The sequence below is a fragment of the Glycine max genome, chromosome 2 (genome assembly GCF_000004515.6).
Source record: "Glycine max cultivar Williams 82 chromosome 2, Glycine_max_v4.0, whole genome shotgun sequence".
Classification (NCBI taxonomy): domain Eukaryota; kingdom Viridiplantae; phylum Streptophyta; class Magnoliopsida; order Fabales; family Fabaceae; genus Glycine; species Glycine max.
In genome coordinates this window covers 37,487,199-37,515,010 of record NC_016089.4, presented here as the reverse complement: position 1 = coordinate 37,515,010, position 27,812 = coordinate 37,487,199, and the positions used below count along the sequence as shown (strand labels likewise).

Below are 27,812 nucleotides of genomic sequence, written 5' to 3'. Positions count from 1 at the left end.
TTATCTAGTTTTGTTTTTTACAGGAAACATTTATCAAGTTGTATCATTATTGTTACTATCATGAGTTATGTAATTCGTAATAAATAGTTTACTAATGTAAAAATTCAAATTCAATAAAATTAAGATTTAATTGTATTTTTTATTCCAAATTTTTTAATTTTTTGACAAATTGTATCCCAACTTTTTAATTTGGTACATTTTGCCCCCAATTTTTACTTGCGAATTGTAAAACCAAATTTCTTCCTAGCAATCATGAGCATCCCAAATTTTGGGGTGTATTCCAGTCAACTAAATAATACAGAGATCCTTGACTAGATTTGATACTAATACTAATAACAATATGAACAGCAATAGCACCAAAGTAATGTTAATAAAGGAATAAAGGTAATTGATCTTTGGAGTTAACTGTCAGCAATGCTTTAAACTTTACCCAAATTTGTGCTAAAATGATCTGTGGAGTTATAATCTGGTTTTTCAGTTAGGGACCTGACCATTGTGGAATCATCATCGCCATTTTAGGAAGCTGAACTAGCAGCATCCACCTCCTTCCCTGGAAAGTCAATTTGTACACATTCAGCAACTTCATTGTTATAACTATTATAATCATGATTCCTATTTGGTGTCAAGTTTTCTTTCTTGACAACATTAAACACAATCCCATTATGGATCCTTTCAGGCTGTAAAAGATCACCTTCAGTTACCATTATGTTAGATTCATTCATGACAATCCTGTTGCCATTTTCTTTCTGATCGTTTTCTGTGCTCTCAGACCACCTATTAACTGTTGTGTGCCTTGAACTGTGATGCTGAAAATCATGAGGACTAGTGTGAGTCACCTTGCCTCTATTTAGTTCGGTATTAACTTTATGAAATTCTAAGTCCTGGACAAAGTCAATGAACATATCTGCTGAAGTAGTTCTCATCAAAGGCCCACCGGATCTGGTCCAAGAATTCAAGTCAGCAGTTTCAGATTCACTGTCACTTGCATCATGAATGATACGATGGGACTTCCAGTTTTTACCAGTTGCTCCACTGGGACTAATAACACCTTGATGCAATGAGGAAGCAGCATCAGCATGAAGGTCTTCTAGGGAACCTGTAGAATTCTCTCGTGCAATGATGTTCCACGATGGAATTCTTCTTGAACCACTGAATTTGACAGTACTGGGAAGACCATGAGAAGCAGTAGCAACTCTCTCAGCATTTCTTTTGAGTCGCCTCATATGATTTAGAATTGCAACAGACTCATCAAGAGCAAGCTCAATTCCACAATTTGCTTTTATGGCCGAAAGCTTCTCCCAGGTGCATCTTCTCCCTTGGTTAGCTGCCTTTTGAAGCTCTACATAAGAAGGGTTCTGTATGATTTTTAAGTACTGGAGCAGGATCAGGGAAAGATAACATACACAAGTTAATCACTATTCAACTGAATCTTCCCCAATATATGATATATAAATAATAAATTCCTAAACCCATTTTTAATAAACACTAGTTATTTCTTTTATCTTCAAATAAAACGTAGTATTTAATTGTTCTTGGGCACATACCTGAGCAAGAGTTGCAGGCATAACAACTGTTACATCACCTTCCCAATCTTGAGCAAACAGTTTGGCAAGTCCACCTAAGGGAAAGCCGAGTTCCAGTACCTGATTACATCTATGTTTCACCTCCATCTCTGCTAGATGAGCAAGCTACAAAGTTGAAAACCACATTGGATTATTATTATTATTGCATATTCAGAATAGTTGGGCAGCAGCATAATGAAAATCCAATGGCAAACAAGTATGATGCTTATTGCAACAAATGTTGAAAGATACCCCCATTTTCCAATCAAGTTGGGGAGGGGGTACATAAAAGTTACACAACATAATTTGAACTAAGGAATTCCATACATGCCAGTCAATATTCAGATTGGAAGTCATGCCTGCGATAAGTTTGCAAATAAGTGGTAACATATTCCTAAGAAAATTTTACCATTATTTCAATACACAGCTGCAGCTAAAGGGCCAGCCTGTTACTCTTTTTTTTGGAAGGCAAAGGTAATTATATTTATGTATAAGTAGAGTCTATACAAGAACATTGTTACTCTGAAAATCTGCAAGCATTAATTTTCCCTTGAAATTGGCAGGGAATGGAATAGTAGAGGCAATAAAACTCCATGGTGGTTTAACCAATAAATATAAATACTTAGAGTGTGATATTTCACAGACTGATGGACTCACATAAGCAAACGTGCAAAGCACACCCAAATCGTATTCATCAGTACTACTACAACAACAACCAAGCGTTTTCCCCCCAACAGGGGGTCATCACCTATAAGAATAAAATGATGTCATAATGCTTTATCTAAGTTGTTAGTTTAACAGCAAGGAACCGTTTACTCATCAAGTCACAGGAAATGGAGTTTTTAGTTGGGGACAAAGACCAATTTAATGAAAAATGTAGAAGTGAAAAAATCATTTAAGAAAAAAATATATGCAATGACAATAATCAGACACATCAACATGTATGTATTATCATTCATAGAGGTCCAAGTCCATGAACATACCTTTGCTGCAAAATTACCTCCATAAGCTCGTACAAATTCTTTCAATCTCAATAATGGTGCAATATGAGGATTGGCCTGACTAACTATAAAGTGATTGACGTTGAACAACTCTTTCAACTGCATCATAGGTAAATCATTCTCCAAGCTACCATCCCTCCAACGGCGCACTGAAGTGGAACCCTTTTCAGGACCCAAATTAAATGGAGGATGGTAAGGAACAATCTCTCCACTTCTATCCTTTGCCATCAATTCCTGAGCCTCGAAAAGGCCAGGAAAGGCACAAGAAGCAGTAACTGCGCTCCATATTACAACATGAGGTGAAGTCAAGTAGTTAAGACATCTAGGTGGTTCATGCTTTCTTGGGGAACAAACTGTAATCCCAAGAATTCGACCTGTCATGTCATATGCTTCTTGAAATGTAAGATTGCTTGTTAGATGCCTCAACAACATCTGCAATTGTCTGATCTCATGAACTGCGCCATATGTTGTAACCCTCTTCACAACTGTAAAAATCCCACCCATTTGATCAAAAAACTGTAGTGAGTGCAATGAATCCTCAAAAAAGCTTTGAAGCTCAGGCCAAGACCTAGTGGCAACAATAGAACACATAATGGATCCTACACTTGAACCAGCAATTATCCTAGGCAAAAGTTTATGTTCAACCAGTGTTTTAACCACACCAACATGAAAAGCTCCAAGGGAAGCACCCCCACTTAACAACAAAGCAGTCCTCCCAAATGCATGTCTCGTTTCATGCATGAAAGAAAGCTTTTCTTCCAATGCAAGCTCCTCCGAATCAGAGTTGCAGACCATTCTCAACTGAGTTGATACCTCGTCAATATACTCCTTGATTAGTCTTGGCATCTGAAGCCTAGCTTTGTGGAGCTCAGGGTTACACATATTACCTAGATTCCTAATAAGATCTGCACGCATACAAAATATTATATCTCTAAGAGACCCCTCTTGCCGGCGATGGCGAAGTTCTTCAAGCTTGTTACTCACCAACTCCACATCATAAAGATCTGATTCATTCATCTTTTGTGTCTCTCTATCAAGCATCTTGGCTGCATGAGCCCACTCCTCATAGGTCAATGCAGCTCTCACCATATTTCTCCAAAATTTCCGCTTATATGCGATATTGGCCCTCACTTTCACACTGGTGTACCGTTTCAACAAGAAAGCAATCATTGTCATCATTGCCAATATGCCCTGGTTTCTCGGATGCAACCATGACACAATGGGTGCCCAAAATCCCCTAAATCTTTTGAAGATATTCGACAGCACAAAAAGTATATGATACCTCAATTGTGAGATAGACTTGCAGAAGAGAACCCTGAAAGCAATTGTTCTACCAAGAATGCTAGAAGGGCCAATCGCAAAAGGGTCAACACTAGCCTCGTTACTTATATGATCCATCCTTGGAACAAAAGATGAAAAGTAAATATTTCTCTTTTCACAAGCCAATGACACCCTTAAGAGATCAGGTACTCTACAAGAGTTTACACAGTACAAGTTGGCCTTTTATGATAGCATCAAAGAGTAAAATCTGAAAGGCAAGGCTTTTTACAATTGGATATGCCTGGAGGTAGACTTAAGAAAAGCATATAAAGGAATTGACTTTGCATATAAGACCCAAGCTAGTGCATAAATGAATAAATCATGGATAAAACAAGGAACCAGTTAAAGAGTAATATTCACAAAAGTTCCCAAGTACAATCAAAGGAAAAACAACATAATTGCACAACTGTACATTCAATTTGAAGATGATTCCATCAATAAGGATGAATAAAAATAAACACAATTATTACTCAAATAATCAATCGAATAGGGTTTTGAATATCAAATCTTCGATTCCAGGGGGGAAAACGATTCTCCGGAAGCAGAACACGGATCAGACTAGATACAGAACAAGGGGTAAAAACAAATGTGGGAAAATATTATTATTGCAGAGAGGCAAAGCCTTTAAAGTAAGGGGATCAAAAGAAAGGAAATAATGAGAAATGAAGATGTTCCCGCTAAGCCAAGGAAAGATGGAAAGGCTTAGCGAGAAGAAGAGGTTGTTTGTATTACGAAGACGATAACTATGATTTTGAATTTGAACAAATGAAAACGAAGGGAAAGGGGCATTGGGATCTGCGAGGTGTAGACAAAGTTGTCGTTAATCGTTATGGAGACGCGGGAGCCAGTCAGAAAATTGCGGTATGGCTTGCTTGTTGACGGTTTGTTGCGTATTTTGGTTGCTAACTGTTTTCCTATCTATGTGTCAATGAATAAAAGGTAGTTTAATATTATGATGGTTACTATTTGTATAGAAAATAAAGTTGTAGTATTTTTCATATAACATTTTTTATAATAATATTTTTCTTTTAATTATGTCATTCATCTAACTTTATACTCTTTAATATTTTTGTATGATAAAAAACTCATAAATACAATTTCTTTTACAAAATTGTTATTTAGCCTATACAATTATACATATATCCATATTATTTTGTTTTAGCAAGTTTTAGTCACCAAATGTCAAAAACAAATTGTCATTTTGTGTCTATGTCAAGCAAGACAAATGCTTATTTTTATTTAATTAAAATTTATAATAAATAAATATATTTGTATATATATATATATATATATATATATATATATATATATATATATATATATATATATATAATTTTAATGAATAATTTCAGTTATGACATAATTTTATTTTTAATTATTAATTTCTTTAAAATTTAATTGTAATAAAATTTGAAAATATAAATAAAAGATGGTGGATTAAATGAAATAGACAATTAAGAAAATTAAATATACAATTAAAGATAAATGAATGATAATTTGACAAGGTTGAGCAAAGATTTTTTAGGCTACTAGTGAATATGATATGTGAAATACAAATTAAAAAAAGAGAGAAAATATTTTAAAAAATTAAATAATTATTATCACATCAATGTCCATTTGTTTCCAATTTTGATAAAATTAATTTTAAAATATTAAATATGATTGAAATATATATTAGATTAATGTCAACCACAAATTTCAAATAAAATATTTTTATTATATATTGGACAAATAATTTGTTATATATCATAGAGAGAAATAAAGAAATCCATTAAATAAAGCATTTGGTAGAATTAGGGTACATTTGATTTGCTAAAAAGACAGGACAGATAGAACAACACTAGATAAGCAGCTAAGACACAGGCATAGTTTAAAAACTCAGTTCGACCCAACCAATCGGATCGGTCCAACCAGGACCCGGTGGCATGATCGAGCCAGTGTGGTTATTGGATCGGCCATGCATTTGGTCCAGGATAACCTAGCCAGACCTTGCCGGTTTTGTGTAAACCTGGTGACTCAGGCCAGTTTTTAAAACTTGTTTTTGCATTAAAAAAATGCTACAAAATGACATCATTTTGGATAACCTTAAAAAACCTCAACCAATTCTCTTCAATCTTCACACTTATCTTCTTCATTCTCTCGATCTCAACCCTGCTCTTCATCGCCGCACCGTCACGCCGCCGCACTGCACCCATTTCTAGCAAGTTTTGTCTATGATTGTTTGTCTGTTCTCTTCCTCACGAAGTGGAACTACCTTGTGTTTCTGTTCATGTTTAGATACCTGATGCACCTGAGTTTGGTTTTTGGTTTCGTGGCTAACACCAATCTGCTAATACTGATACTTTATGAATACCCTTCTTTGGGTGACAAGTACCAGATTTCGTGAAAGTTAGGGTGAGTTGAGGATTGGTTTTCACCTTGTGCGATTCTTGAATTTGTGGTTTTCAATTTTGAATTTGAGATTATTATGAGTTGAACATTTTTCCAATCTTATCTGATTTTGCATTCGAAAAATGGATTTAGCTAAAAGCCTTTTCCTTGACACATTAAAAGTACTTATGGAACTGCATCTAACTTTTATCCTTGAAGGCTTTTGGTGATGTTAGTTATATTCTTCTTATGTCTATACTCTGTAGTCGGTTTTAATAAGCTTTGCTTTAGTTTGTTAAGGCTAGGCCAAAGTATCCTTGTAAATTATATTTCCATTATTTTGATTCTAGAAATTGGGTTTGTCAATTTTTTTCTTTCTTTAAAGATGGCACAGCTGGTGATGGAACTACTCATTAAAATATTCAACTTTGCTTGCCTTTCTAGATTTTATATGTTAGTTTGGATCCTTGGTTTGAGTAGTCATGGATTTCATAAGAGTTTACTTTCAACTTTTGTAACTAGTAACTACATATATAATTTCACATTTTGTTACTCATGTTTCCTTTTTTCAAGGGTAGAGTAACTGCAAAAGTATTGAAATGTGCACTAAATGGCTTCAACTGGGTTTGATATACAACAAAACTTTGTACATGTGGGAGTTCATCCTATTTTTGGTAGAGATAAATAGGAAGGGGCAAAAAAGAAGAAAAAAATAAATTAACAATAATAATGGATTGGATAAAATATACTATTTGTTAGGGTATTTGGATTAATAGGTTTAGAAGGAAAGTAAATTAGACAACAAGTGAAGACGTTTGAAAATAAAATAGGGGGATTCATACCGTTTCTTTGCATTGTTTGAGGAATTTGGTTGACAAAGTATTAATTTGGTTAAAGTTGTAATTGTTGAAATGCTATTTGCATGGTTTGTTTTGTCATTTTTTGTGTTGTGTTGAATTTCTAACAATTTCTTTAGAAATTATATTGATTTTGTTAGCATGTAAACCTCTCATTCAACATATATAATTTTAAATTTTTTTAATATATACCGGGTCAAACTGGATCAGTTACCAGCTCACCGGTTGGACCACTGACCCACTACCTCAATCAGATCAATAACCAAACCGAGTTTTATAACTTTGGTAACATAATAACTTTTTGTATTATACGCTGTTTGATAGTCGATGTACAATACAAGTAATTTTATATTATATCTTTTTTGATGTGATTACTGAACAAAATAGTATGAATTTTACTATAATATTCTTTGTATCATGCATTGTTTGATTTGTACTAGGAAAATATACAAGATTTTAAAACTTTTTAAATTATTTTATTATTTAACAAAATTATTATCATGCTTTACTAATATTTATAATTTATTAATATTTTGATATATTTTAAAGCATTATTTTAGACTTATTATTATAAAAAATTTTACAGTTTCAATTCTTTTTTTTTTTATAAAGATTTTTTATTATTATTCAGACCAAGCACCGAACATGGGCTCGTGCTTCCTCTTTTCTCTTCTTCTCTCTTCCTTTCTCCAATTGTTCCAAATTCTCTGTTGCACACTCCACGTGCCTCTGCAAGCGTACTCCGCCGTCGTCCCCTCCTGTGCAACATGCTGGCAAAGATTGCCACCTCCTTCGACGACCCCCACCTCCGTGCGGCATCATTGGTGTAGGCACTGCGGGAAGCCATGGCGCTGCTTCGCTGGGGGAAGCACTTCAAGCACGACCGTCATGGCATCGCCCCAACGCTGACAAGTCCCTCAACTCCTTCATCAAAGCCACCACGTGCGGCTTTGCCCTCACCATGGTCACCGCCGGCCTCATCTACTGGGTCTGGGAGGGAGGCAAGAAGCCTAAGGCCATGGAGTTTTATCTTAATTGGCTGCGGAACTTGAAAACCCTTCTGTGCAATCCAAAAGTCATAAAGAGAAGAAGAGGAAAAGGAAGAAAGAAAAAATGGATGAGTTAATGAAAAGTCAGAAAATATGAATAGTATTGTATTTTATTTTTGTTAGACATTAAACAAAAAGTTGTATAAAGGTTTAGTGAGTTACAAATTTTTTATATTTATCAATTTATTATTCTTTATTTTAAATTGTTTTTCAGTCATTTTTTAAATTAAAAATTAAACAAATATTTTTGTATTAACTAATCATTTATTTTTTAATAAATCAAACACACACATATATTTATAGGATTACGTGGATGAAAAGGAAAATAAAGAAGAACGTTCTAAATTCTAATTATAGAAAACTGACTATACGATAAATTGGAGCAAGTGATTGCCAAATTGCCGGGGAAATGTGAATATTTCCGTATCGTTTCAAGTATAGAAGTTAATTCAGTTTACAAAACAGTGAAGTTAATTTTAATTATATATTTTATATTTATGTGGGTCAGGATTCGTTTATATCATGTCTAAATCATTGAACTTACACTAATTCTCAACCACTCAATTTAAATAATTTAAAAATTAAAATTGATTCATTTTAAAAATTAAAAATATTAATTAGCAAGTCACATAAGATGATTTTGTCATTTTTAGTTAAATTAATGGATAAAAATAAAAAATGATAACATCACATAATATTTTTAAGGATATTTATCAATGTTCATCAAAACAAGATTTTGAATTCTATAAAAAAAATTATCATCTCTATATATGTCTTTCTTTGTAAAAATAAAAAATAAAAAGATTGAAATTCTTGATAATTTGACATTGTTATCAACCAATTGAAATTAGTTTATTATTCACCTATTCTTATTAGCCAATTGAGATTCTTTCTTATTAGTTATAAGCTTCTTTATCAAATAAATATATTTTAGAAAGTGATGAAAAATAAGTGAACTTATAAGTTATAGATTTCTTTTTCTTCTCAATTTTATCTTTACTATTTTATTTGAAATTTCATTATAGTTTTTTATTCAAATTAAAAATTCTTTTATCTTTTTTTTTGTTGCCTAAAAAATTCTCATATCTAAATTCACGTTTTTACACATATACGATACCTAAAAGCTTCTTTTTTGTGTGCCAATTTTCATCATTTCATCATTCTTTAAAGTTAGAAATATATTCTTTGAATCATATCAACTTTATAATTATTTATTAAATTATTCTATATTTTTTCTAAAATTATAAGACCTAATTCACTTCTTGTATATTCTATATTAAATTTGTCATTTTATGTTATTTGACATTTTTTACTTAATTTATCGACTAGTCCTACTAAACTCTTTCAATTAAATCAGCTAACTTATAAACTTTTAGTTAACTTCCAATTTTTCAACTCCTAACTTATCGTTTATAAGTTTTTAGTTAACTTATAAATTAGTTTTCCCAAAAATAACCTAGTAGCATTGCTTTTATTTTTTAAGGTCAACTTAGAAAAAATTGTGATGCATGGGTTCATTGCACAATATGTGCCTAAACTTATATAAGTAGCAAATACACAATAAATAAAAAGAACTCATATATATATATATATATATATATATATATATATATATATGAGTTCTTTTTAACAGCTTGTTTCTTTTATTGTGTATTTGTGTGAAAATCGTGGCTAGATTACTAAAAAAGCATTTTCTACGAATGCGAAACAGTTCATCAAGAACCACTTTAGTATATAAGGCGGTGACAGGGTTTTTCAATGAAGACGATTTTATGAAAACTGTCTTAAAAGACTATCATTTTAAGACAGTTTTTATTACATCATCTTAAAATATTTTTCTCTTTTTCTAATATGTAGCTCCTGCTATTCTTTGGCGTTCTCTATTCTTACTCTCCTTCTCACTCTCACTCCGCCTTCAGGGTTCCCATACAAGTCGTCGCGAGAGGGACCAAGGCCACCTCGCCGTCAACGCCTCTAAGACCAAATCCACCGCAATGATGTGCCCGTGCTGAGCTTGCACCATGTTGCGAGATCTTCCAAGACCTTGTAACTTCCTTTCTCTTTCACACACTCTCTCTCATAGGGTTTTAGTTTTTTTTTCTCTTCGCTTATGTGTTTCATTTTGGTTATTGTGGCAGGTTTCAAATGATTCTCCGGGAGTGATGATAAGAAGGAAAGGAGATATGATTTTGAGAACTCCGAAGATGAAAGAAAAATGAGAATTGGATCTTTGAAGAAAACGCTCAACGCGTCCTCCAAGTTCGAGCATTTGCTGAAGAAAAAGAGCAGCATGTGTTAGCTTTGTTTTGATCGAAGATGTTTGAAATTTCTGTCCAACAACATGTCATTGAATTTCAAACTGTGGATGCTGAATTTGGTTGATATTTTTGAGGTAATTTCTTTTACTTTTCCCAAGTGATTTTCTTTTGCTTTTTTTTTCTCATTCTCATTGCATGGTGACATGCCATGTAAAATGAATATGTAGTGAATACACATCCCATGATACACTAATTTTCCTTTTCTCCATATTCCAAAGAAATACAACATCGGTGGTTATTTGAAACAAACATATGTATGTGTCTGCTTTCTCTATCATTTTTTAATCTTATTTTGAGTTCGTATTAATTCTCAGATTTTCAGCTTTTCAGTGTTCTCGGTTTTGATTTCAATGTCTTTGGGTACTCAAATCAAATTTTGGAAAGGAAAAGAAAGTAGTAAGTATATATTTTGTTTCTGGTTTATATATATATATATATATATATAGAGAGAGAGAGAGAGAGAGAGAGAGACCTATTTGTGAATATCTTGTGATAAGAGATGAGAAAGATGCAAACAGTGAGGACTATTTGTGGGAGAGCTTTAACTACCCTACTGATACTTTCTTACTTGAGATGAACTGGTCTTAATAGGAAGCTAATAGCTTGGAAGAGTCCTGATGATCCATCTCCTAGTGACTTCTCTTTTGATATGGTGCTTAATAACTACCCTAAAGCATACGTGATGAAGGGTGATCAAAAGTTCTATCGAAGTGGACCATGGAATGGCTTGCATTCAAGTGGTCACCACAAGTTAAGGCCAACCTCATTTATGACTTCAAGTTTGTTTCCAACAAGGATGAACTTTACTACACATACAACCTTAAGAACTCATCTATGATCTCAAGGTTGGTGCTAAATGCAACAAGCTACGTTCGTAAGCAATATGTATGGAACAAATCAAAGCAAAGATGGGAGGTGTACACTTTAGTACCACTGGACTTATGTGACAGCTATTCCCTTTGTGGAGCTAATGCAAATTGTGTAATTTCATATTCACCAGTGTGCCAATGTTTGCAAGGGTTCAAGTCTAAGTTACCTGAAGAAGGGAGCTCAATGGATTGGTCTCACGGATGCATCCGCAATAAGGAATTAAGGTGTGAGAACAAGAACAATGATGGATTTAACAAATTGACTTTGCTGAAAAAGTCTGACACTACACATAGTTGGCTGGATCAGATAGTTGGGTTAGAGGAATGCAAAGCCAAGTGCTTGGATAACTGTTCTTGTATGGCTTATACGAATTCGGATATCAGTGGACAAGGAAGTGGTTGTGCTATGTGGTTTGGTGATCTAATTGATATTAGACAGTTTGCAGCTGTAGGCCAGGTGTATATGTTCAAATTGATGCTTCAGAATTAGGTAGGAACTTGGCTTTGCAACTAATTATTATTAGTCTTTCTTCAAATAAATTTCTTAGCTAGGATACATTTTCATATGTGAATATTCATGTTACCTTTGCAAATTTGTGATCAAATGAGGGCCACAAGAAGGGAGATCAAAAGTTATACCGAAGGGTGATCAAATGAGGGCCACGAGAAGGGTTGGAGTCCTAGTGGCAATAACAGTTTCTTTGGTCGTGGCTGCAGTTGCTGGAATACTAATAATACTTGGTTGGTGTTAAAGAAATAAAGAATTCACATTTTTGTTCCCGTTCTCATAAAGAAAAATTTCTTTGTATCGCTTTATTAATGTTTGTAGTATTGTATTAGATGAATGCATGTTATTTGACAACCATACAATGATTTGAACAACAAAAACCATAGAAGTAAATAGTGTATAGGTTCCACTGTAACTAATTTGGTTCACCTTCTTTGGTCAACAACTGCATGCTAAATAAGAAGTTTGTTGAATTCAGTTTGAAATAACAGGACAAAAAGTTTTATGGATGTTGAAAAGTCATGACAGACACTTGTTCTGAATTCTTCCTTCAATGGAGGCTATTTATAATTGCAGCCAATTTATAAATCATATTCTGCGTAGGAATTTTTTGTTTTTTCAGTTTTGTCTGGATAATGTGTTGGAAAAGATAAATCAAAATGAACTTTTAATTTATTATCCCAAAATTAACTTAGTTAAAACTGAAACACTTTTTCATGTGTGTAATTTCTACTTGGAGGTACTAGCTCTCTTGTTTCCTTAATTATTTTTTTGCATTTGAGGGAGGGAAAGTGGAATAACTCATAGTAGGATATAGGAAATTTTCATTTTATCAAAAGATGAAATTCTAGTCCTTTCAAAAATTGAAAGAAATGTGCTGAAATGTTTATCACAATCTGAAACACCTACTTATACTATTTCAAAGAGATCAGACTTCAATATCAAATCAAATCAAATCAAAATAGTGGAATGCAAGTGGATGATATGGACCTACCAGTTTTTGACCTGTCAACAATAGCTAAGGCCACTAGCAACTTCACAATCAAGAACAAAATTGGAGAAGGTGGTTTTGGATCTGTATACAGGGTAATTTGCTTATAGATTATTATGGCATTAAGAATTGAGGAATAAAATGAACACTTCTTGATTTCTTTCAAATGATCAATTTGAAAATTAAAATTTTCATGGAAGTCTAACAGACGGGCAAGAAATTACTGTGAATAGGCTTTCAGCAAGCTCAGGACAAGGATTGACCAAATTCAAGAACGAAGTAAAATTGTTTGCAAAATTCAACACCGCAATCTTGTAAAGCTTCTTGGATGTTGCCTTGAAGGAGAGGAAAAAATGTTGGTTTATGAGTACATGCTTAATGGTAGCTTGGACTCATTTATTTTTGGTATGGATACAATACAAGGAATGAATTGTATTTTAAATGGTTTAGACTAGTTTCATGATTTGAGTAGCACTTAACTGCTTTCCACATTAGAACATTTTTTAACTGCATATAATCAAATTGATTTTTTTATGTGATGGAAATCTGGTAGATGAGCAAAGAAGTGGATCACTGGACTGGTCAAAGCACTTCAACATTATATGTGGAATTGCCAAGGGCCTTCTCTTTCTTCATCAGGATTCTAGACTAAGGATTATCCACAAAGATCTCAAAGCAAGTAATGTTTTACTTGACAGTGAGTTGAACCCCAAAATTTCAGAGTTTGGCACGGCTAGAATTTTCGGTGTAGATCAGCAAGAAGGAAACACAAAGAGAATAGTTGGGACATAGTAAGTGAATAAATGGTTTTCCAATCAAGCTGAATTCATGACACCAACTTTCTCCTAGATAAGGCCTTAAGAGTTTTATTTCAAAATGTGTTCTGCAGCGGTTACATGGCACCAGAATATGCAACTGATGGGCTATTTTCAGTGAAATCTGATGTTTTCAGCTTTGGAGTTTTACTGCTGGAGATTATATTAGGAAAAAGAAGTAGAGAATATTACAATCAGAACCACAACGAATCTCATAGGCCATGTAAGTAATGAGAGAAAAATTGTAAACTCATGTGTCAAAAATGTGTGTATCCTTTAATGTCTTTCAGGCATGGAAACTATGGAAAGAAGGAAGACCACTAGAACTGATATATAAAAGCATAGAAGACTCGAGTTTTCTATCGCGAATGTTGCATTGCATTCATGTTAATCTCTTGTGTTTTCAACAGAATCCAGAGGACTGGAATGTCTAGTGTGCTCCTAATGTTAGTGAGTGAGCTTGAATTGCCTGAGCCAAGACAGCCATGATTCTTTCGAAAATATTTAGGTGAAGCAGACTCCTCCATAAGTAAGCAGCAACTAAGTTCAACAAATGAAATAACCATTACCTTATTAGAAGCCCGTTGATACATTCTTTGCTAGTCACATTCATCATCTACCTTGTATAGATGCATATTATATTGTGTTAGACTCAAGGTTAAGGACTATATTCTCTCACTCTTTCTCACCCTTTCTTCCTTCTGTGTGAAGTTGTGACTAAGCATACTGATGTTGAAAGAGAACACTAAAAACAGGGTAGCGCGTGAAGAACTGCAAATATTATATCACAAAAAAAGAATAAATTGGCTTCAAAAGTAACCAATAAATCAAATTTGTGGTTTCCTACTTTTTCCATATATACCTTGAAACTGGGTCAGACTCTTGCATTCAAGTCAATAATACCATGAATTCTCTTAAGACAAGCTTGTTTGAGAAGATATAACAACTTGTTAACATCATGTGTTTACTAAATTACCATTTTTTATGTTTCTTTCTTTTCTAGATGTTAAAAGAACAAATAATTAAAAATCTAGTTGGGTTGTCTTGTTTTCTCTTCTGTGAGTTGTAGCTTTCTATGCCCCCACCTTTTGGTATTGCAGTTCCATCACTAGCTTGCAGAAGTTAATCTTGTGTTGAAGTTTTAATTGTCAGTTGTTTGGGAGTAAAACTTCTAGGTGATTTTTTTTTATTTTTCAGTCTCTTTTCGGGGTGGGGGAGGGTGTTACTTTTTGTCTATATATTCTTGCCTTCTTTTATTTCACTTGTGATTGTTCAATGAATGTGGTCCCAACTTTGCTATATATATGTGGTTTCTTGCAACTTGTTTTCTAGAACGTGTTGGTGCTGAAGTGGTGGAATGTGCTTCTGTCATTGGTGTGCCTGATGTCAAGGTAATAATCACTTATTAGTTTTTGTAAGTTAGCTTGTTTTGCTACTTAGTCTCTTAGAAATTTCTATGCTGTTCAAAGTAAAATCCAAAAGTTAAAAATATTTATATAATTATTATATAAACTGGTTAGTGGTCACTCGTGATCATAAACCAATCCCAAAATTTAGATGATCTCTGATAACAATATTTATATAATAATTTTTTCTCCTTCCGTTAAAGTTTTTTACTTTCTTGAAATTATGTAAATGAAATGTAAATTAAATTAAGCCTTCTATTAATTTCAGGGGCTGTGCAGCGTATTGGAAAGCCACTTTATCAGTATAGTGTATGTGCTTTCATTTTCATCTGCATTTTTTATTTTAGGTCTCTATTTAACTTGGAATCATTTATTCAATGTTTATGTTTAAGCAGATTGCTCTTTTTCATGATGATGGACGACCTGTGGAGGGTAAGGGTGTATGGAGGAAGCTTCTGGACAGGATGCATGAAACGTATGATTCTAAATTGAGTGGGAAGGATTTTGCGTATGATGGTGAGAGGACTTTGTTTACTCTCGGGTCTCTTGCTCGCAACAAGCTTGAATTTACGGTTGTTCTAGAGGATGTTATTGCTACCAGGTTAAAATTCTGTGGATGCTAATTCTTGAATTTGACTTAACTTTTTACTGTTTCAGCTTTGTAACTTTTTTTTTTCTGCGCCAATGTATGTTATAGAAACAATGGAAACTGCCGTCCAAAGGGCAATGGAGAACTGAATGAGAATGACCAAAAAAAGATGAGGCACCCTGACAAATCCTCTTATTTAAAGTTGAGCTTAGCTATGCTTCAAAGATTCCATTGAAGGCCATTGCCAATGCTCTACGTGGACAGGAATCTGAGAATTATAAAGAAGCAATAAGAGTGCTTGATATCATTTTGAGGCAACATGCTGCTAAGCAGTAAGTGGATTATGATAATTTCTTTTATCTTCTATTATTATTATTATTATTGATAACATTATTGTATCAACTTGCCTTAGTGTGAGAGACCCCTGGGCCTGTGGTTTAATTCATTAAAGATAAAATTCTGGTTAACAATCTCAATCCAACCCGTAACATCTCAAGTTTTAAGTATTAGGAATATACCTAAGGAGAATTCTTATTAGAATTCTTCTATTATATTTTTTGTAAATTCTTGTTGTTATCTTTGGTGGTGTTGTTATATAATTATGTTAGTGTTTTAATTGTTATATTTGGTGTTAGAGAAGTGTTATACTAAGTTCTTATATTGGAATGCTTGAAAAATTGTCTAACTCTAGTGTTAGCTTTATAATGAAAACTTTGGAAAGACCACATTGTATCTTGAGTTATACTCATTCATTTAAGGTGCTGTTTGCGACATTGGAAAGCTTGACAAAAAAAGTTACAATTCATTCATACACCTTACAAACCAAAATCAGTTTCTATCTTAAAGAAAATTGACCATGAAGTAGACCAATTGATCATGAAAAACACTTCAAGTCCCACATTGGTACAACATTCATTAAGTTTAAGTAAATTTTGAGTAGGCAATCCAAGTCCCACATTGGTGTAATACTCCAAATTTATGTGTGGCATAGAGTTAAGATGTACATGACATGATTTTAGCGGCGACGCTGGTGGCGGTAACTGCAGCCACATTGTTCTCCATCATCTGTTTCATACTTAACACGGCCTCCATCATGGAGGTCATTTGATCCTTCATGGCCTCCATATCGTCCTTTATTTTGCTTTTACACTTCTTCAATCTCATGATTTTAGTTTTGGAACGGGTTCGATAGAGGTGTCGTAAAGCGTGTTTGTCTTTTTTGGTTATGATGTTTACTTTGACTATAACTACTAAAAGAACAAAATGCAATGAGTAATGCGACAATGAACTAAACATGAATGCATCACAATGATAAGTTGTCGAAGTATTGGACCCATGCAAAAATTTTAGCAGAGACATAGGGTTGAATCAAATCTCATTTTCATTAAGGGACAATATTGTTTATCTTGTCAAAGTCAAAGTATAAATACAAACGCCTCAGCGGTTCCTAATTATGTGAGACATCAACTTGATCATATGCTGACAATAATCGAAAAGCCCATGAACTTCCTCGGCAGGTGAGTACATGTCCGCCATTGTTTTGGCTTTGGCTAACAGTCTTGGAAGCACTTGACTCCCATTCAGAGTGAAAGTGAACCTATCCATCCACATCATAGCTTCTCCGTGTAATGAATCTATCACTTTCTCTCTTGCTTCCCTTTCTGCTTGTAGAGCCAATACTTTTGCATGCTCGTCCTCTAGTCTTCGCTCATGGCTAGCAGCTAGATTTAGCTTCTCTTTGTACTGGTCAATGATTGTCCACATATTCTCCTCTTTCCTATTCAACTATTCGGTCAAGCTCCCCTTCGACCTTTGACAAGCCTTCAACTTGTCCTCTAATATCATACTTTCCACCCTCGACTCGTCCTTTTCGGCCCTTTGAAGCTTGAGTTCGCTGTTGCTGCCCCATAAAGCCCCTCGGAACTTGTTTCGACCCTATTCTTTTTTTTGGGCCCTCTTCGTTTCTCGTTCTAATGCTTCGGCTGTGGCCATGTTGACATCCCTCAGCTCGTCACACTTTTTCCTGACCCTGATGGCTGTCGTCTTGAACTTTTCCTTGACCACTCGTGTTCTTTCAAGTTCTGTTTCAAGGCTTGCACTTCTTCGCTCTCTTCAGGAACTTCAGCCTTTTCCTCACTTGAAATCTTTAGCTTTAGGAGCCAAGTTATCTCTCACGTCCGAGCCTTCAACCATTTAGGATATCTACCAATAACACCATTGCTGCTTCATCTAAGCTCCTTATCCTTTCTTTGCACCGCATTTCATGCTTTTCGGACTCTTTGAAGCATTCTTACATTGGGGTCACTGAAGCCTCATGCGATGAAAGGTGCGATACTCTCTTCTGATGGCACCCCTCTCATAGGATAGCCTAGTTGTCTTATGGCAAGTACGGGATTATAATTAATACAACCCCTTGTTCCCATCAAGGGGACGCTTGGGAACCCTTCACATGAGGACAAAACTCCGGCCCCTCCTTCCTTCCAACGAGGAAACCAATTAACGGATGCCCCTACCATAGCTGCCAAGAGTTCTTCCCAATTTGCCTTCCCTTTCTCGACACACAAGCGATGACCTTGTAGGGGACACACGGGTCTACTTTCATGATGAAAAATGTCAGAGACCAGCCATACATAAAGAACGGGTGTGCAATAGATAATTCTCGCGCTGATCTTCTCGCATGTTCAATCGAATGTGTCATAAGCATCGGCCAAAACAACAATGACCAGACTTTCCTTGCTGTGGTGATAAGAAAGAAAAGCATCGATCACTGCTAGATCCACTAGCCTATCCACATTTGGAAAGAGGACAATCCCAAACACCAAGAGTGCTAGAACATCAGCGAATGAAGTCCACTCTCCTTGATCTACCAAAGCCTTTGCTTTATCTTCCAAGTGCTTCCTTGGTATCTCAACCACCCTATTTCTGTCTTGTTTCACTCAGTCCAATTCTTGCACCGGGACCTTGACCACTTTGGCTATTCTTGCCATGGAAGGGTATAACCCAGAAAATAGATACGACTTCCTTCCTCCTAGCGGGCATCCCAATATCCCTTCAAACTCTTCTATGATTGGTATTAACTGAAAGTCCCCAAATGTGAAGCACCGTAGTAGCTGGTCGTAATATTGAGCGAGGGATGCAATGGATTCAATAAACACTTCTATCATAGCCAAATTCCAGATTTTTCCATGTCTTGCGGAAGGCTTGACGTTGAAGTTGATCCATCCTCTGCGCTAGCTCTTGCAAACTGGCTACTTCTAGACTCTTGATTTTGACAGGATAGAACATTTTCTTAAAAGAGGGTGCTTGGTTCGATCCCATGTTTGCTAGAATGAAAAACTCTATTGATCAATACTTCAACACCCTATCATGGAGGAAATATGATGAATGCATGAGGGAATGTTTATGCTATGCATGACAAAAATGCATTTTATCTACAGACGCAAGAGCCCGGAAGACCATTTTTTCTTACTCACAATGTATTAGGCATCATGGTTCATTCGCAGTCATTACCATGGTGCCTCATGCATGCATTTAAGAAGGTGATGCAGACCTTTCGACTTCCCGTGACAAAATGACGAGACAAAATGCAATGCACGAGTGACGACACAGTATGAGTATGCATGCGTGAGGGCATGTGGTTGATAGCACAAAGAGAAACATATTGGACGAACGAGCATGGTAACACAATCAATTAATGCCGAAATGACACAACAACATGGTAAGCATAGGAAAGACGCACACAATCATGACCTTATGAAGATATGCATGGCAATATCAAGGAAACAACACATAGTGTGTTTGCTCTGTGCCCTTATTTCAGGAACCTAATGGAAGGGACTGAAATTTTGCTACTTAGTGATAACTGCCAAGGTGGTTGCACATAACTTTCAAAGGTTTCTAGAGATATCATCCTCTTTGATATCAAACATTGTGGAGGTAGGGACTACCGGTGACAACGTATCATCAAAGAGAAAAACTCTAGATGAGGTTTCACTGTCATCAAGCGAGTTGGAGACTCAACATGACCATAAATTAACCTCCACTTCCTATGTTCCCATGGACCCGAGTATAGGGTCCTAATAACTCACCGTGTGTGCAAAGGTGTACGTGCCATGTGTGCATGAACAAATATTTATAAACATGCATATGATAAGTAAACAGCCACACCAAATACAAAAGCATCAAAAGAGTTATATGAATACAAGAACATAAAAGAATGAAAGGGAAACAAAACAAAGAGAAAGTCATGATAAATATTGCACATAGATTAAATGGCTTAACTCTCTCTAAAAAAAAGTCCCCAGTGGAGTCGCCAACTGTCGCAACCTACCCTTCGGCGAGAGGGCGATGCAAGACTCAAGGGTGCATCTTCCAAGAAAGGAAAACTTGTGGGAGTCGCTACCAACGTTTATTCGAGGAAAACGTTAGAAAAAACCAAAAAGGGGTCTATGAATTTCAAAGAAAAAAGGGTTCGGGAGTTGTTTACGCACGAGGGAGGTATTAGCACCCTACACGCCCGTCACAAGGGACGACAGCCTTTAATCGAGTGTGCAAAACATGACTTCAATATTTGTTTTATTTTCCCTTATTTATGTTTTTTTGCTTTTTGGGGTCGACAAGAGCGTGACCCTTGCTCCTATGTATCCTCAAGTGCGATGAGGAACTCAGACCTACGTAGTTCTTTAAAGGCAAGAAAGTTACGCGTAAAGTTGATTTTAAACTTTTGAAAGGTTCATTTTAACAAATAAAAGTAAAAGAGACCGTTAAGGTGTTGGACCTTGAACAGATTCAAGTGATTTTTATGGATAAAAGCTTGGTTATGTGTTGATTTTAACTTTGGTTTCACTTATTTACTTTCAAACTCATTTAAAGGCGACTTGTGAAGTAAATGACCGATTGAAAGTTTATTTTAGAATGATAAAGTGAGATTACAAATCAAACGATCCGCTTTACACAAAGAAATGAGATCACTGATGGTAGAAGAATGAAGATAAAGATGTAAAAAGCAACAAAAGGGACCCCTAAGGGTGCATAGAGCAAATTCGAAACTTCAAAATAAAAACTAACTGGTTGATGAACAAAGAACGAACGAAGAACGATGTAGGAATCGGTCACGGATGTGATTCGGAAGCGCCTCGGCCTCATTTTTTCTTCTTCTTTTTCCTTCTTCTCCTCAATTTCACTAATTCCTTTCAATGTTGAAAGTCTAAACCCCTTCCTTCAACCCCCTCACGCCTATTTATAGGAAATGAGGGGAGAAGGTTGATCAGCAACTCGCCCAGGCGAGCTGTTGCTTCTACCTGAAGTAACCTTGCTCGCCCAGGTGAGCTAGTTACTTCACCCCTAAGTCTTCTAGGGGCCCAGGCGAGCCAGAGGCTAGCCTGGGTAAGCCAAGGGTCTAAAAAATCCTCCAAATAACCCTTTTGCCCTCTCTTTTGGGTATTTTTCGTATTCTTTTCTGAAACATAAAAAACCTTTTAGATTGCACGTCAGCTGGTGTTAAGAAGCTCAGTTCGGCTAGCAAGAATCAAAACTTTAGCAAATGATCGTTCCCAGATGAAATTAGGGTTCATCATGATTGATAAGTTCATCATGATTCATATTATTCATCAAATCATGTACTACATTTATCTTTAATTCTTCCATTTGGCCATGTGCATCATATAATTGTATCGTCTCATCATCAACAAGAATATCAGGCATTCCTATGGATCCATCATCTCAAAAATAACAGTAGAAATTGACTTATTTGACATACAATTTTCATCATTCAATGTCTCAACCATATACAATTTTCCTCTAACCATGCAAGTTGCCCACCATTCACAATTGTTTCTTCCCCTACTTTGTGGGTATCTTGTGTAGTACACCTATTGCGCTTGTTCAGGCAATACAAGTGGCTCATTGGAAAAAATATTTGATTTATGCTTGATATCAACCAACCCATATGATGCAATCCTCCCTAGGAAGGGAATAGTCACCAGAGCCATGAGCAAGAGGCTCCAAGAGGATTAGGCTAGAGCTGTTGAAGAAGACCCTAGGGTTCTCATGAACCTCATGGTAGATTTCTGAGCCCATGGGCCAAGGTTGGGTCCACTTTTCTTTGTAAATATTAGAATAGGTTTTCCTTATTTTGGGCCTTGTATTTTGGCCATTTTAGATTTGTAGGATACCCTACAAATTAAGGGCACCCTACCCTACAAGTAAGGGTACCCTAGTAGTATAAGGTTTTAGCCTTGTATTTTAGGGCATTTTGAGTGGTCTTTGTACTAGGGACATTTTTGTATTTTCATGTATTTTGGCATGAGGGTGAGCTTAGTGTTAGTCGATGAATACGACTAACTTTTGTGTATAAAACCTGTATAAATTGTATTAAACTCCTCCAATTTATGGTTATTTTGTAGTGTTGTAATTACTTTTTGTTAAAGATAGGTAATAAATACTTAGTACTCCCATTTTGTGTGTTTAATAACCATTTCCTCTCAATTTCAGGTTAATTAGGCAAGTTTGTGAAGTGCTGATTTTCATCCTCTCGCTAAGCCAATCTTCTGGCTTAGCGAGCCATCCGTTGAGCGCAACACTATTTTGGCTGAGCGCGAGGAAGAATCTGGAAGAAGGATGAGCTGTGCATGTTCGCGGAGCAAGGGCTAATTCCACTAAGCACACCGCTTGAGCCCATCCACTGAGCGAAAAGACGCGCGCTAAGCCGAAATTCACTAATGCACGCTAAGCGAGCCAGAGTTGCGCTAAGCGCGCAAGCACCAACAAGGCCACCTATTTAAGCCTAAAATCATAAATGGAGAAGGAGTTTGGGCAATTCTTGAAGCTTTTGCATGTTTAGAGATTTTTAGAGAAAGAAAGACTGGCAGAGAACTGAGTGAGAAGAGGAAGTCATTTTGAGAGCATGAGATGAGTTTGTGAGTGATTGTGAGGTTCTAGAGGTGGAGGAGACATCCCCACTACTTGTATTTCTTCAATACTTCATTTTTCTCTTCTCTTTGTTGTAAAGGAAGCTTCCCAAATATGGAGAGCTAAATCCTCTGTTGGTTCTTCCTTGTAGGTACTTGATGTAAATACTTGTATATCTATTTAATGATGTTTTATGTGTTCTCTGTGCTATCAGTACATCATTTCAGTGTGCTTTTGCCTTGATCAAGTAGATGCATGCTTTGTTAGGATCATTCAATAGTGAAAACTGGTCTGATTCTTAGAACTTGATAGGACGGGGCTAGCTTATCGTATTTTCACGAGACATCGGGGTACGATAACTTAGTTTTTGGTATGTTATGTCTTAATGTGGTTCTGGTTAAGTTTAGTCCAACAAGAAACATCTGAGGATGACGCTTGATTAGGATTAGGCTAAACATGCGCGAGACATCAGGGTTTAGTAGTTCAGGAGACAACATAGAACACAAGAACATTGTTAGGTAGAGAATATCCTTTTAACATCAGGTACCTAATAGGAAGACCAACGTGTTGTCTTCTTGTCTTTACACATCATTACTCACGTGATTTTCCTTTTAGTAGTTAGTTTACATAATTGTGCATAGTTGACACATCTCTTTTCATACTAGACGCCTATTCACTGAATATAACTTTACCAAGTAACACAAGTTCCCCGAGAGTTCGATACTCGGTTCTTACTGTTTTATACTACTTGCACAATCTGGTCCACTTGTTGGGTTCAAACACTTAGCTATTGGAGGGGTGTGAGTAGCCCCCCTCTGGCTTCTCAAGGAAGCTTTCTTGCTTGCTTCCGAAGGAAGCTTCCTATTGTATTTTCATGTATTTTGGCATGGAGGTGAACTTAGCTATTGGAGAGGTGTAAGTAGCCCCCTTCTAGCTTCTCAAGGAAGCTTTCTTCCTCTAGATTCCCAAGGAATCTTCCCATGTGCTAGGCTATAAATAGGAACATGTGTAACACTTGTCATAATTTTGATGAATGAGAAACTTGTGAGACATACTTCAAAGTTCAACTTCTCTCCCTCTTCTCCTTCAATTTCCATGCCACTTTCTCTCTCTCATTCCCTTCCTCCATTAAAGCTTCCTCTCTAAGCTTCTTATCCAAGGCACTCTCTTAGTGGTGAAGCTTCTCCTTCCATGGCTTATTCTCTAGTGGATGGTGTCTTCTCTCACCTCTTCTCCTTTATCTTCTGCTGCAACTCCATGGTTGAAAATCACCATTGAAAGACCTTATTGAAGCTCAAAGATCTAGCCTCCATAGAAGCTTCTCAAGCAAGCTTCCATCACCATACTTTTCATCAACTTTAACACCATTTTTTGGGTCAAACCAATAGCAACGCAAAATAATGACTCTGTTTTGATATCCAAGATATGACAATTCCAATATCTCGTCAACAATTCCATAATAGTCCAAATCATTTTCACCATATATATTTCCCCTAACACATATCCCACTATTCATGGTGGCTTTATTTTTTCCATATTCCTTAGTATGAAGCCTGTACCCCTTAACTATTTAAAAGATAGCATAACTTCTTAATCAAACAAAGACACAGAGACAAACAAAAACATAAGTAGAAAAGATCAACAGACAACAAAAACAAGCACTTAAAACATGACTAAGCTTCATCCTCATCAGGGTTAAGGAGGTTGCTAAGGGTCAGCCTAGTTTCTATGTTTTCCAGTTGGGTAGTGATGTTCTCCAGTGAACTGTGAACTTTAGCTAAGATCTCTTGATAGAGGTGAAGCATAAAGTCTATCTTCTGAATCATGAGTGACTCAAAAGGACTCCATTGATGTGCAAGCTCTTGTGGAGCTTCAGCTTCTTCATCCATTTGTTCCAATTTTCCTGCTACTGGTTCTCCAACCATTATCCACTCATGGTAGAAAAACCTCATTCCAAGCTTCTTGAGATGCCTTTCAGTAATTTCATTAGATTCTTTGATAAATCCATTTTCTCATTAGATACATCGACATTGAAATAGTTAATGAATCTTGAGGCAAGCACGACATAAGGAAATTCGTAGTCCAATAACCAGCGACTCTTTAACATAATGTCTTCTATCAAAAGTAACCAATTCATCTTGATACCCAATTTCAGACCATAAACATTCTGCAAATTATCATTAGTTACCTAAGCATGATTACTTGACCTCAAAGTGATAATGTAGGTAATGAGGTAGACAAGTATTCTTTAAGTGTGGTCTATCCTCTGCAGTTAGGCCACCTACTCCTAGGAAATTCCTCAAGTTCCTTGCTGAGTCAAGAAGCATTCCCCTATAGGTCTGCATCTTACTGCACCCATCAGTTGTTTCTCCAAACTTACGGATTCCACCCATGTCCACCCGACTACTTTCTTCCATACTTCAACGTCAATGGCCATTTCTAGTCCATTAATGGTAAAAAGAGATTACCTTCTAGGTTAACATGTGCGCAGGTGTAGAAGACTTTAACCAGTTCCAGATAAAATGTTCCTTTCATTTGCACTAGTTTGGACAAACCTTCGACTTCCAGCAGATTAGGGAAATTGAACCCTTGCTAAGAGAACTATTCCAAGTCCAGATACTTGGGGATTCTCACATTCTTCAATACATAAATCATCTTGTAATCATTCTTCTTGCTTTCATCAGTGAACCATGTGTCCAACCTGTTAAGAGCAATTAGAAAGCGTTCACCTTGCTTCCTCTTGGAAGTCTTGGCTTTCTTCTGAGCTCTTGAGGGGTTGCTCGTCATTTTTTGGAAAGGAGACAGAGGATTTTGAAGCATAAAAAGGTTGGGTTCAGAGAAGGGTGTTTAGAGGAGGTGTTGGTGTGATTTCTGGATGACTTTGGGTTGCCTTTTATAGAAAGGTTGGGTCCTTCTAGTTGGCTAAGGTGGATGGTGGGAGTAAATGCTGAAATAACGATGGTTGATGAGGTGAAGACGAAGAGATGTAACAGATTACACACAACAAACACGCAAGTAATCGATTAAAATAACATAAAAATCGATTAAATTGGCCCTCATTTTCACTCAAAACCAAAAGCTATTATAAGTAATCGATTAAAACGCAAGTGTAATTGATTAAATATGCCAGAAAAACTCCCCCTAGGGCCATGGTAATCGATTAAAACATTAGGTAATCAATTAAAATAGAATCAAATCTCAGAAAAATCTTTGCTTTAAGGCATGTAATCAAGTAATCAGAACGATAATCGATTAAAACAGACAATTTTAAGCCAAAACAACACAAACACTTAAATGGTAATCGATTAAAACACGGGGTAATCAATTAAAATAGACAATTTTTGAAATTGGTAACACACAAAAAACAGTGGTAATCCATTAAATCAAAGGATAATCGATTAAAACAAAATTTTTTGAAAACTAATCATACACATAAGCACATAGTAATCAATTAATGCGAAGTGTGATAGATTAAAATAGAGAGAAAAACGAAATAAAAAAGGTAAACATGTAATTTTTAGAGAACAAATAACTAAACAAAACATATCAACATACTAAGACAATTCAAGGTGAAATCAAGAGACATATAGAGCAATTTAGAATAGGTTACATGCACTAAGCACAACATCTTTCAATGTTAGATCCATATAAGATGCCTAGTTCATTTCTAATAAAGAAGAACCTATCTCTAGCAAGTGGTTTAGTGAAGATGTCTGCTAGTTGATGCTCACTATCAATAAACTCAATGCAACAATCACCTTTTGAAACTTAATCTCTAAGAAAATGATATCTTAACACTATATTTTTGGTTCTAGAATGCATGACAGGATTTTTAGTTAGATTGATCGCACTTGTGTTGTCACATTTTAAGGGAATGTGATCAAGGATTACTCCAAAGTCTTCAAGTTGTTTCATCCAAAGACTTTGACCACAACAACTTCTAGCTGCAATATATTCAACTTATGCAGTGGATAGTGCTACACAAGCTTATTTCTTGCAATTCCAAGATACAAGAGAGCTTACTAACATATGACATGTACCACTTGTGCTTTTCCTATCTACTTTGCACCCTGCAAAATCAGAAACTGAAAAGCCGGTTAGATTTAAGGAGGTACCTTTGGGATACCACAAACCAACATTGGTTATGCCATTAAGGTACTTAATGATCCTTTTAACAACTGTCAAATGAGGTTCCTTTGGATTAGTCTGATACCATGCATACAAGCAAACACTAAGCATAATAACTGGAAAATTCCTTACACAAAATTTCATTAGTATCACCAAAGATTATATCATTAACATATATTTGTACAATTAACAACTTACTATTTACTTTCTTGATAAACAATGTTTTTTCAACTTGGCCTTATATAAAAGATTGCTCAATTATAAAATTTTTCAATCTCTCATACCGAGATCTAGGTGCTTATTTCAAACCATACAAAGTCTTTTTCAGCTTATAGACATGATTAGGATGTTCGTAGTCCACGAAACCTGGTGGTTGGTCTACATATACCTCTTCTTCAATGTATCCATTCAGAAAGGCACTCTTCACATCCATTTGGAATAATCTAAAATCCATCATACATGCAAAATCAAGCACCAGAATAATGGCTTTTAACCTTGCAATTGGTGCATAGGTTTCACCATAGTCAATGCCTTCCTCTTGGTTGTACCCTTTTGCAACCAATCTAGCTTTGTATTCCTACTATGATGTCTGATTCGTCAAGTTTGTTTCGAAACACCCACTTGGTTCCGATTGACTTGTGAGAGGCTGGTTTAGGAACTAAGTCCCACGCTTCATTTCTCTTATGTTGATTCAGCTCTTCACGCATAGCCATCAACTAGTGTTCATCATACAAGGCTTCATCTATGTTTATTGGTTCAACCTGAGAAACAAATGCCATTTTATTACATAAAACCCTAAGTCTAGAGCGAGTAGAGACTCCCTTTGATATTTCTCCAATAATGTTATCCATGGAGAGATCTTTTTGAGTTCTCCATTCTCTAGAGAGGTTCTTGGGAGGTGTGGTTGAAGTTTCTTTGCTTTATTCAAGTTCTTCAACTTTGGTTTCATCTTCAAGAGCAGAATCCCTATCCTGAAAACTTGTATCTTCATCTTCCAAAGAATTATCTTGAACAATAGAATTATTTTCTTCACACACAACATGAACACATTCTTCCACACTTAAAGTTCTTCTATTGAACACTCTATATGTTTTGCTTTGCAATGAGTAACCAAGAGAAA

General features: G+C 35.7%; 2 protein-coding genes across 13 annotated transcripts; one reads left to right on the top strand and one right to left on the bottom strand.

The window, feature by feature from the left end:
- Positions 1–256: 256 nt before the first annotated feature.
- Positions 257–4,801, bottom strand: SDP1-1 (triacylglycerol lipase SDP1). Of its 3 annotated transcripts, XM_014768281.3 has the most exons (4): positions 2,546–4,801; positions 1,545–1,688; positions 692–1,373; positions 257–550 (listed from the first exon to the last, which is right to left on the bottom strand). In XM_014768281.3, exons 1-4 carry the CDS (start codon positions 3,959–3,961, stop codon positions 516–518), a joined length of 2,277 nt encoding a protein of 758 aa, XP_014623767.1. In that variant the 5' UTR covers positions 3,962–4,801; the 3' UTR covers positions 257–515. The 3 variants fall into 3 exon arrangements, with proteins under 3 accessions (XP_014623767.1, XP_025981735.1, XP_014623766.1); XM_026125950.2 differs by having other exon boundaries at positions 257–1,355; XM_014768280.3 differs by having other exon boundaries at positions 257–1,373; positions 2,546–4,800.
- A 5,130-nt stretch (positions 4,802–9,931) lies between these two features.
- On the top strand, positions 9,932–22,776 carry LOC100816728 (G-type lectin S-receptor-like serine/threonine-protein kinase SD1-1). 10 transcript variants are annotated; one of them, XR_005887542.1, is made up of 11 exons: positions 10,024–10,205; positions 10,298–10,551; positions 10,800–10,873; positions 11,069–13,250; positions 13,399–13,883; positions 14,071–14,189; positions 14,993–15,051; positions 15,335–15,375; positions 15,462–15,667; positions 15,764–15,987; positions 22,148–22,679. XR_005887542.1 is itself a non-coding variant. In XM_041007347.1 (8 exons), exons 3-6 carry the CDS (start codon positions 12,824–12,826, stop codon positions 13,889–13,891), a joined length of 684 nt encoding a protein of 227 aa, XP_040863281.1. In that variant the 5' UTR covers positions 9,932–10,205; positions 10,298–10,551; positions 12,780–12,823; the 3' UTR covers positions 13,892–15,051; positions 15,335–15,375; positions 15,462–15,667. The 10 variants fall into 10 exon arrangements, 3 of the variants coding, with proteins under 3 accessions (XP_040863281.1, XP_040863287.1, XP_025981731.1); XR_005887538.1 differs by having other exon boundaries at positions 14,071–15,051; positions 22,148–22,776; XR_005887541.1 differs by lacking the exon at positions 14,071–14,189.
- Positions 22,777–27,812: the final 5,036 nt, after the last annotated feature.

Coding starts and splice junctions, on each gene's coding strand:
- SDP1-1 (XM_014768280.3), bottom strand. CDS start 3,961: ATGGATCATATAAGTAACGAGGCTAGTGTTGACCCTTTTGCGATTGGC. Junction 1,689..2,545: donor GAGGTAATTTTGCAGCAAAG/GTATGTTCATGG, acceptor TCAACTTTGTAG/CTTGCTCATCTAGCAGAGAT. Junction 1,374..1,544: donor TGCCTGCAACTCTTGCTCAG/GTATGTGCCCAA, acceptor ATCCTGCTCCAG/TACTTAAAAATCATACAGAA.
- LOC100816728 (XM_041007347.1), top strand. CDS start 12,824: ATGCAAGTGGATGATATGGACCTACCAGTTTTTGACCTGTCAACAATA. Junction 13,251..13,398: donor CTTGGACTCATTTATTTTTG/GTATGGATACAA, acceptor GAAATCTGGTAG/ATGAGCAAAGAAGTGGATCA. Junction 13,637..13,734: donor AAGAGAATAGTTGGGACATA/GTAAGTGAATAA, acceptor TGTGTTCTGCAG/CGGTTACATGGCACCAGAAT.